Source organism: Arachis duranensis, chromosome 3 (assembly GCF_000817695.3).
Source record: "Arachis duranensis cultivar V14167 chromosome 3, aradu.V14167.gnm2.J7QH, whole genome shotgun sequence".
Taxonomy (NCBI): Eukaryota; Viridiplantae; Streptophyta; class Magnoliopsida; order Fabales; family Fabaceae; genus Arachis; species Arachis duranensis.
The window spans coordinates 33,149,140-33,160,925 of NC_029774.3; the positions used below are offsets into that span (position 1 = coordinate 33,149,140).

Consider the following 11,786-nt stretch of genomic DNA (forward strand, 5'->3'; position numbering starts at 1 on the left):
TTTGTGTCCATCTAAAAAGATTCGTGTCTCACCATTTTGAGAAGACACAAATTACACGTCTCTAGTGTGTAACCATGTGTATCAGTGTCTTTCTTAAATTTATGTCTTACAAAACAAACACTGGACATGTACTACTGTGTCTGTGTCTTTGATGGACATGGACGCCAAACAAACACTGCCTTAAAGAGTATGCAAGACGTGGCCCAAAAAATGGAACGGAATTATTTAATCTCCGTCATGCGTCATTGAGAAATGTTATCGAAAGGTTATTTGGAGTTTTGAAGGAAAGATTTGCAATAATCACAAGTGGCACTGAACCACATTATGACTTTGAAATTATGACTGAAATTGTGCTAGCTTGTTGCATATTACATAACTTTTTAATGGGTGTAGATCTTGATCCACATCTCATAGCTCAAGTTGACCGAGAACTACAAGAAAATAATCCAAAAGAGCATGAAATAATTAGACATGAACAAGATGAAGACTATAAGCGGGGAGCCATGTTAAGGGATGAAATAGCTGCTCAAATGTGGGCTGACTATCAACTAGGGCTCTGATCACTCATTTAAAGAATTTTACAAATGAACTTATTAGTTGTATTATGTGTGCGCTGAGTTGATATTTTAACTTTGATGTGTTATTATTGAATTCATGTTACCTCTTGATGTGCTATTATATTCTGTTTAATGACTTTGGTATGCAACTATTGAATCAACTTATCACATGTTATACTCATGGAGTGTATTGAATCTTTATTTGTTGAATAACTGATAAGATAGTTTACAAATAATTTGATTTAAGATTATGGTATGTTGTTTCTATCCGCTTGTTTTGTAGATTGACAGGTGTTAATGGCAAAGAAAGCTTCATGCCAAGGTGAGGCCACTAGTCGGGATACCCTAACATGGACCGACGAAATGGATACAACCTTCATTGATGCTTTGATCGAAGAATGTCGTAAAGAAAATAGAGTGGATGGCACATTTACTACAATGGCATATGACAATATACTTTCACTTTTGAGATCCATCTATGGTAACCACCTCCGCAAAGAGAATCTTAAGAATAGACTCAAGACTTTAAAAGATCATTTTGAAGTTTGTTATGATCATTTTCATGGGCTTAGTGAATTTTCTTGGAATCTAATTATAAAGATGTTTGAGGCTGAAGCTGAAGTTTGGAAAGAATTGATTAAGGTAAACTTTATGCATTTATTTTCTTTTTTGGTTAGAAATTTCACTAGTAAATATTGAAGAATTATATCAATAATATATATTTATATATAGACACACTCATAGTAAATATTCTTCTATTTGATTTAAGCAAAACCAGAAGTGAAAAAGTGGATGCGTACTCCAATCAAACACTATGATAAACTATTTGAGATATATGGTATAGACAAAGCAACAGGAAAACATGATGATAGTGTGGGAGAAGCATAAAGAAACAATTAACTTGAATCATGATGATAGTTTCTTAAATATGGAAGAGGAGTGAAATGATGAGCTAATTACTCCTCATGCTACTAGTTTTACAATGGGTCATAGTCTTGAAATTGGTTTATCTAACCAATCAATTGGCTCTCAAAGAACATCATCAAAAGGCACTAAACGTAAAACAACTATGAGTGATAAATTAGAATTAGAAATGGAAAGAATAAGTCAAGGCATTCAAGCATTGACTGAGATGATGAAGGATGGAAATTGTTTCTATGAGAGATCAATTAATATTACTGAAAAGCAAGTGTTAACAGCTGAAGAACAAGTGTAGGTAGCTAAGGAGCAAGTTCAAATTGCTAAACAACAAGTGCGAATAGTTGAAAGGGGTCTTGTGATTCTTGAGCAAAGTAGGCCTCGAATTTACTCTAAAAATGATGTGTGGTCTGAGTTAGAAAATTTAAGTGTGATGCCAAAATTGCGCATAAGGTGTTATCACTTTTTAAGTAGAGAAGATAGAGTTAAAAGAGAATTTTTTGGTGTTCCAGCTGACGTACGTCTTGCCACGTTATATGAATTGATGAAAAAAGCAGGTGCACTCTAGGAACAATAGTCCTAGTAATGTGGCTAATATTTTGAGACTGGCACAAATATAACTTTAGGATGAAGAAAGGTACTAATATCTTTATATTTTGTGGGTAACATATCTATGACTTAACTAAGGCTTATAATGATAATACCTCATGCCTTTGTATTTTGTGACTTTCATAACTATAACTATTGTTAACTATGCTATTAGTAATGAGTTAGTCAAAGAAATCTATGCTATTAGTAATGACTTGATCAAAAAGATCCCAATATTAACTTTGTTAGTTTCATGTCTAAATTTTGTTTTTAGCTGACTTAGCGTGTTATCATGTAACACTTCTTTTATGTGTATTTGTAAATGTAATATAAGACATAATATATTAATCAAATGATATAATGTGGTCGATTAACCTCTTTAGAACTATGTACATGTAACTATTGATTTAGGTATCTTTTCTTCTTGAAATTGTTTCCAGTTTATGTGGTGGGATGAGAAATAGACAAAAATAAAATTTATATCTAAATAGATCACTCTAATTTTATGATGATTATTATTATCATTATTATTATATATAAAATTTATATTCCTAACTTGTTATATTATAAATATAATTAAATTTTGTTATTATTATTTAATGAGGTTGTTAAATATTTACATAATTATATATATAATAACATTCTTACAAAATATGAAGAGTAAAATTGTCATTATATAACTTAACTCATTTTTCTCTCTACTTTTCTTTCCAAACAAATAACATAAATTAATTATCTTTCAATATCTTTTCATCTTATTTTTCTTCCATCCAAACACACCAATAGAAATTAAATTTTACTTCAATTTCTTTTCTTTCAATTTTTTTCACTCAATTTCTTTCCTTCCTATTTCTTTCCATCCCAAATAAAGTGTAAGAGTTTTGTTTAATTTTTTTTTCAAAAAAGCTTACTGGACCAACTGCCGGTATTGTAATTTTTTGGTGAAACATGTGGCCTTTTGTGCTTTTATGTTGTAACGGACCAGTAGATATTGAACATAATAGTATTGTCATTCAAAGACAATAGGTAAAAAACAATAAGTATCCTATAACATTCTTATAAAGCAAGGTTTTGAAGATAGTGGAATTCCAGCGTGTCAATGCTCTTAACTATGGATGTACTATTCATGATATGTATATCATCCACCTCATGCCATGCAATGATTCATACATATATTTTTATTGGCTTATTGGTTTATACCATTCATTACATGTCATGTTTCAATTGAATCATACACCTTCCTTTTGTATGTACTCTTTTATTTTTTTTCTCTTGCCTTTTTTATTTCTACTAGATTGTAAATTTTTTATTTTTTATTAAATATGTTGCTTTTTTTTATTTTTTTGTATTTACAAATATCCCTTTATAATGAACTATAATTCACTTTAAAATTCTACAAGATTTTAAATGTCATGTTTAATAAAAAATAAATAACTATATTAGGTGAATACTAACAAGAGCAGCTACATAATTTATCTTATCCAAAAGGATATTTATAGTTGATACAATTTTTTTTTGTTGAGAATTATGCAAGCTTGAGTATATTTGTAAAATAAGGAGAATGCCTGAGTACAAATTTTATTATAGCTATATGAACCGTTTACTTATTTCATGTATTGATTCCACTCACACGTGAATGAACTTTTTATTCCAGTCATTATATTCATTCCAAGTACTTCATGTACACTGAACCATATAATTTTAAAATTTCATACACGTCTGAGTGTTATCATTTTTAAACCTTTGTCATATTCTTCACCTTTGCTTTGCCAATTGGCTACTGCTTTTTCACTTATATTGCAATCAATTTTCTGTTTCTCATGATTGCTCATGTTGATCAATGCCCAATCATCGTTGCTTGCTTTATATTGTTAACATAATTTCAAAATCCTTTTGACTTATCTACTCTGTGTTCATGATCAGTTGTACAATTTTCTAGATTGCATGACACTCTCATTGGTTTGTTATTATAATTTAATTTTTTAATTTTTTTAAACACTTGGTTTGATTTTTATTTTCAATACAGAAGAAGTATTTCTATGTAGCCATTTTTTCTATTTATACTACCATACCCTCTCATGGTTCGTTACTGATTAGCGTATTTTTAGTTAATTTTAGTTTTTTTTTCACTCCACCATCACATTTTTTTCTTATTATTTACGTTTAGCTCTTCTATCCAGAATGAAATTTCATGATAAGGCCGTTATTTTTTCATGGAAGTTAATCCTGATATGGTAGTGTATCAATTGAATAATCTCTTTATTTTAGTTCTTTTTTTTACTTTTATTTGTTAAGTCATCTTCATCTTTTGTTTGTTTATGCTGACATAATAAATCATAATTTTTGTTTTACAACAGGAGATGGGTGAATTGCCATTTATTTTTTACAAGAGATTCAGGGATGAATTATCCATCAATTTATCCTTTTATGATTTCTCTGGCAATGAGCTCCAAGTTATCAGTGAGAAGGGTCACCGCACTGCAATAATTGTTGCTAGTTACAACAATTTTTACATGTTGTATGGGCTTAAACAAGGTGGTTGGTTGAACATTTGTTATGCTGGGAAGGACAAGTTTCTTATTCTTGAAGTTGAGGACCATAATATGCATTTTAAAGAGCCTTGCTTTTCCCCAATTAAGCTTTCTGGTGATATTAAGCCATCTATTTCTGTTAAAGATGTCATAGATCTTTCCGAGTCTACTAATGTTCTTAATCCTGTTTTACATTCTGTAAACTTTTTAGATATTAATGTCTCCCTTAATGAATCTAATCAAAGTTCTTTTCATAACTTATCACCTCTTGAGTCACCATTTTCTGTTCATGTTGTTCATGATTTTTTACATAAAGAACTCCCTGTTTATTCTGATTGCATTGCAGATCACATCCAAGATAGTGTTACAGACAACCATATTCCATGTGAAGTGGTTATTGGTCCTGCAAATGTTTCTGATCCTTTTAAACAAGTTTTGTCATTGGAGGAGGTCCCTTCTTCTTCAATTTGTCCTAATCCTTTGAATGTTAGTTTTTCCAGTTGCTATCATGTATCTAATGATCAACCTTCCCTCTCCATATATTCCCACTTATTGCCAGATATCCAGCAACCTATTTCTACTCCTGTAGTTTTCTCTTTACCGTTAGTTAATATTAATGTTGAACCATGTAACACCCTAACTACCAAAGCTCACACTTCCGGCTGTGTAACTCTGATAGCTCAGACATTACGACAACACTTATACTATTTAATACTAAAATACGAGCCTGTTTAAAACTTTAAATCACAATACCGCTCCCAAAAATACTTTTGGCTACACCAACGTACATCCATACATACCATACAACTTATAGAAACTCATAAAGAGTACATCCATATATATATACATACATATATATAAATAATATTACAAACAGTATCCAATACAAATCCTATCCCTCTTACAGAATATATCGAGATAAAGGCGAGGGTACAAAAATAATAATTTAAAGCAATACAGAGCATCTCAATAACAAATAAATAAACTTTTCGTGACTTTTGCGCCCATATCCTGAAAGGGAAAAAATGTAGGGGGTGAGAACATCATCCTCGAAAGGGTTCTCAGTAGAGGGTTTTTGGGAATTACTGTAATAGGATACGTGAAGATAACCGCACCAGTGATTAATAACCATCTTATGCCTCTTTTTAAAAAACAACAGTTTACAATAAAAGTAAAGTCGGAAATCTCTTCTAAAAGAAGAACCATTCAATTCTCAAAAACTCAAAAGCCTTTCAAAAGGTTTATCATACTGAGCCAAAATAGCCTTTCATATTTTTCCAAACCAGAAACACCAAACCGAAACCAACCATCGGTCCATCTCAATTCAACCACGACCCTAGGCCCAAACAATCCAATCCAACAACCAATCACCACAAACAAACAGAGTTTCAGATGCAAATACAGATAGGAAGTTCAAGCACAAACAAACAGTTATTGCAAGTAGGACAATTAGCAATTAATCACATAGGCAAACCAAGTATAATATGCACACCCAAACAATGTCACATAGATGCATATGATGCATGCCTGTCCTTAGTGGCTGATGATATCATCTATTGGTTATAGAGCCAATCCAACAAGTCTTGGTAGCTAACCATTGGATTGTCCCTCTGTCGTGTCTCCCCAACTCAAGCTATACTCAATATAAACTTGATCATAATCATGATCCATATCCATCACCCTCACTGGTGAATATTTATGGGGGTGAGCTCATCCGGGGCCTTCACAGTGCCCGGCCACCCTGACGACATAGGGTCAAAAGAGCTTCGAGTCTCAACCTGGAGCAAGTGGTGGCTAGCCACTGCTCTCTCCCAGGGAAACTCTTATCTCTGATAGTGGAAGTGCAATATCACAAATTATCAATATCTCAGCATATATGCCTTCATTCTTAGCTATGGATCAACATCCATCTTAGCCATCCGGCTCACGGTTCAATCCAGAATCAGCCAATATTCATAATCATACACAGCCATTCCGGCTCACAGTTCAATCCAGAACCAGCCAATATTCGTAATCATACACAGCCATTTCGGCTCACAACAAAACAACACTTCCACATTCAACATCATCAATTCATAAAATTGGCATTTGAGCCATAAATCACTTTTCTTAAATCATTTCACTTTGAAATCAAGTTTGAACTCTTTTCAGTCTTGGCTTTAAAGATCTCATTTCTCAAATCATCTTAGGCTCATAAGCCACTTTTACTCAAGGTAAATTCCCCTTTGAAAATAATGCCACTCTCAGCATCCTCTTTCCAAAACTTCCATAACCATGGCAAGTTAAAGATTTATTTTGAAATATTCAAAATCATCCATACAACAATGGAATTTTATAACAAAAGTTTCTCGACAGAGTCTCAAGTTTTTAGGGGAGAATAGCATAACTCATTTCGCCAAATTCATTTAAAATAATTGAAACCTTGGCTTCCCGATTTGAGTAATAAAATAGGATCTAAGCCAAACCGAGTCATGTAATCATTTACTTCTTTTCAAAGCCATTTCCTTTACTTAGGCAAAATCAGCTTCAACCCCCATGATAAATTCTAAAGCATTTCAACTGCTCAAAATTGGTTTAGTCTTGCAAAAATTCAGAATTCGAAGAGTACTTAAAACCTTTCTCAAAACATTTCAAAATGAAACTTGTCAATAGACATTTAGGTTCTTTCAAAGTCATTGAAACTCTTCTAATTGAAACCCTCAAGTCAAATTCAAAGGCAATACCCTTGTCACATTTAAAACAGCTTTAAAACATAAGTTTCATCTAAATAACTTTCTCTTGAAAGAGATATAATGCATTTCTTAAAAAGCAAGACTAAATCACAATTTCCTCTTTAATAACTTATTTCAAAAGCATGAATCATCCTTTTCTTGATAATTCAAATAGAATAGTAGAAGTCTTTAACTCATCATTTTTCCAGACAACATTTCAATAAAGACTCGGATTTTATAGAAATTTCGGCAGCACCTCCCCTAAAACTTGGACTTTGCCACCCGGTTCGGGTCCCTACTAAACCGTTCCTCAATCCCTTTCAACAGTCCAGAATCCAAAAATCAATTCAAAATCACGCTAAATCCAACGGTCGCCTCAGTGGCATATATCAAGGAAACCATTTCAAAATCAATTCAATATCAACCGATTTAACTCATTTTCAAAGCTTTAAAGAAATGGCTCAGTAACAAATCATTTGTCCAAAACCAAGTCAATTAAAGTAAACCAGGCTGAATTCAAAAGTGCATTCGACTTTTTAAATCATCAAAATAATTAACTCAAATCAAATCAATCCTCAACGGATTAAACTCAGATTTCAAATCTTTAAAGAATCAACTTCAAACATTACATTTCACAAAGCCGCACAATAATTTAGCCAAACAAACATCCATAATCATTCGAGACAATCAAATAATACATAAGGCAAATACAATCACCAAATACACAATATCTCACATCAGTATCCATATGTAATAATTCCAATACATAAAACATAGTTTTTGGAAAGCGTCCATACCTCAAAACGTAAATCCATAACCCCAATGCCTCATAAGTTCTTTCTGCCTCAACTCGAAATCACCGGAAACCAAAACCTCGGCTCCAAGCCACTTTTGCAATAGCCTCAACAACTCGAAATGAAGAAAGGGCGGCTGAACCAAAACAGCGACGGCCTCTGAACCGGTTCGACGGCAGCCCGGTAGCCACCTCAAGCGGCTGCGGCAACCGGACTCTGGCAATGGTGCCGGCCGACAGCGGGGTTTTCCGGTGGCAGAGGCAACTTCATCCATTCCTCCTCGCTCGTTCCTGGCAGTAGCTCGTGGATGGACCAAACAACGGCGGCACAGGGACAGTGGCGCGGCGGTGAAGCGTGGGTCGATCTCTCCCGATTTTGCGATCTCTCTCTCCTCGCTTAGATCTCCCATTCCCTCTGCTAGCAACGGCGGCGACGGTGGTAGTGGCACCCACTGTGCCGCCTCCCTCTTCTTCCCCATCTCCTTCCTCCCTCGGTCCCCCTTCCTTCTTCCCCTTTTTGTTTCATTGCTTTCATTCAAGAAGAGGAGGAAATTGCACACGCTACTGCTACTGGTGAGGGAAACATTATGGGTGCTATGGCTGGGTCTTTGGGGGGAAAACAGGTCGGGTTTGGGTTTTCAGGGTTAGGGTTTCATTTTCAAAAATTAAGGTTAAGGGTAATTTGGTAATTTCACTCAAAAATAGGGATAATATAGTAATTGAAACCCAAATTAAATCCAACACTAATCATATATAGGAAAATGCTACTTACTCATCAACTTTACAAATTATTTTCAATAAAATGCCCAAATCTAAAAATTAGAAATAATATAATTAATTTTTCTATTTTCCAAAATAACAACATTAATATTTAAAACATTATTTATCTAATCCAAATCATGTAAAATCCCTATTATTTCATAACTGTCAACTTTATAATTTAAATATAGAAAATAATCCAATAATTGTAAAATTGGATAATAATTACAATTCATCTCAAATTCAATAAATCAAAACTTGCCTTAATTATCTTTAATAAAATAATTTCTGAAATTAAAGGTACAGAAATACTGAATTTGAAATTAGCTATTAATAGCCCTCTTTCAAAGGTCTTAAGTCTTACATTCTACCCACCTTATAAAAATTTTTGCCCTCGAAAATTGATACAAAACGAAAGAAGTTTCATAACAGTTCATTCTTGAACACATTTAAGGAAGAAGCAAAATATCTCAACATATAAACATATAGAAAAGTATGAGGAAACAATACACTTATTGTACAATGCATACAATGGGGTTTAATTGAAATTAAAAATAATTAATGGGTTATTAATTAATTTCATATTATTTTTAATTTGAAATCTGAAACCATTTAAAATTACTCTTAATTATAGATTTAAATCAATCATTTAGGTTAAAATGAGAATCTTCCTGGCGGCATATCCTCCTCGGTTACACGGCTGCCCCATGCACTAATTTCCACCTCCCAGAGCAGTCAACGGCCCAGCACTGCGTCCTGGGATCGGCTTCCTCCTTCAGCTATGATTGAACAGTCCACCGCCAATAACAACTAACCAACCAGCGCCGCACTCTCCTCCGCACAGAACGAAGCCGGTTGACTCCTTCAGAATGGCAGAATCGCAAGAAGAACGTGTTTCAAGCGAGGATCCTCCTTTATGCACTTCACCTAGCCGAAATTCATTAATGGAGGTCGATATAGTGGAACCGCTAGATTGTGTAGCCTCTGACGTTTCAGAGAATTTTTCATACGAACAAGAAAACTTAGCCGGCGATGTCGCAGGCCATGGTTTTAAGTCGAACAAGGTGAGCAATTAGGATCCTCAATTTCTGCCATGGATGTTTATTCTGCGTTCAGTTTTTATGTTTAGTCACAATGTAAATGAGTACTTTAATTTTATGGTTATTGAAACATGCAATTGTAAGCAATCAGTTGAGATGCAAATAAATTTATGCAAATAAAATTAATTAACAATTTCATGCTTATATGATTACATCCAGGAGCACATTTTTTCGTACATTTTTTTTATATGCTCTCTTCATTTTAAATGGCATCTTTATTTGCTAATCATCTTATTATGGACTTACGTGATTTTATGGATGACGGGATAGCATAATTTAATTTTTAGGTATGCTTATATGAATGCATTTTTATTTATGGTGTCCGTATACTATCCATACGTGATGATCAAGTGGTGTGCGAAAATTGTGATCATCAATGCCGCCATCAACATGGTACACTCAATTGCAATCTCAACTCTTTATCATAACATCACACAACTAACCAGCAAGTGCACTGGGTCGTCCAAGTAATAAACCTTACGCGAGTAAGGGTCGATCCCACGAAGATTGTTGGTATGAAGCAAGCTATGGTCATCTTGTAAATCTCAGTCAGGCAGACTCAAATGGTTATGGAGGATAATATAAAATATAAGATAAGGATAGAGATACTTATTCAATTCATTGGTGAGAATTTCAGATAAGGGTATGGAGATGCTATGTCCCTTCCGTCTCTCTGCTTTCCTACTGTCTTCATCCAATCATTCTTACTCCTTTCCATGGCAAGCTGTATGTTGGGCATCACTGTTGTCAGTGGCTACAGTCCCGTCCTCTCAGTGAAAATGTTCAACGCACCTTGTCACGGCACGGCTATTCAGCTGTCGGTTCTCGATCATGTCGGAATAGAATCCAGTGATTCTTTTGCGTCTGTCACTAACGCCCAACAATCGCGAGTTTGAAGCTCGTCACAGTCATTCAATCATTGAATCCTACTCAGAATACCACAGACAAGGTTTAGACCTTCTGGATTCTCTTGAATGCCGCCATCAATTCTAGCTTATACCACGAAGATTCTGGTTAAAGAATCCAAGAGATATCCACCCAATCTAAGGTAGAACGGAGGTGGTTGTCAGGCACACGTTCATAGGTGAGAATGATGATGAGTGTCACGGATCATCACATTCATCAAGTTTAGGAGCATGTGATATCTTAGAACAAGAACAAGCTGAATTGAATAGAAGAACAATAGTAATTGCATTAATACTCGAGGTACAGCAGAGCTCCACACCTTAATCTATGGTGTGTAGAAACTCCACCGTTGAAAATACATAAGAAAAAAAGTGATCATTGGCCTCGGCCCCAGAGAGGGAACCAGAAGAACCAAGATGAGGATACAATAGCAAAAGGTCTTATTTATATAGAACTAGTAGCCTAGGGTTTACAGAGATGAGTAAATGACATAAAAATCCACTTCCGGGCCCACTTGGTGTGTGCTTGGGCTGAGCATTGAAGCTTTCATGTGTAGAGACTCTTCTTGGAGTTAAACGCCAGCTTTTGTGCCAGTTTGGGCGTTTAACTCCCATTCTTGTGCCAGTTCCGGCGTTAAACGCCGGGCAATCTTGAGCTGATTTGGAACGCCGGTTTGGGCCATCAAATCTGGAGAAAAGTATGGACTATTATACATTGCTGGAAAGCCCAGGATATCTACTTTCCAACGCAGTTGAGAGCGCGCCAATTGGGCTTCTGTAGCTCCAGAAAATCCACTTCAAGTGCAGGAAGGTCAGAATCCAACAACATCTGCAGTCCTTTTAGTCTCTGAATCAGATTTTTGCTCAGATCCCTCAATTTCAGCCAGAAAATACCTGAAATCACAGAAAAACACACAAACTCAT

At 34.7% G+C, this 11,786-nt stretch overlaps 1 protein-coding gene across 1 annotated transcript in view; it reads left to right on the top strand.

Annotated features, from left to right (window-relative positions):
• The first annotated feature begins 9,726 nt into the window (after positions 1 to 9,726).
• The window catches only part of LOC107478635 (protein FAR1-RELATED SEQUENCE 5-like), an 11,842-nt gene continuing 9,782 nt past the window's right edge, over positions 9,727 to 11,786 (top strand). The window contains exon 1 of the mRNA XM_016098771.1: positions 9,727 to 9,921. Coding sequence (XP_015954257.1) covers positions 9,727 to 9,921 — 195 coding nt within the window. The remainder of the gene's footprint in view (positions 9,922 to 11,786) is intronic.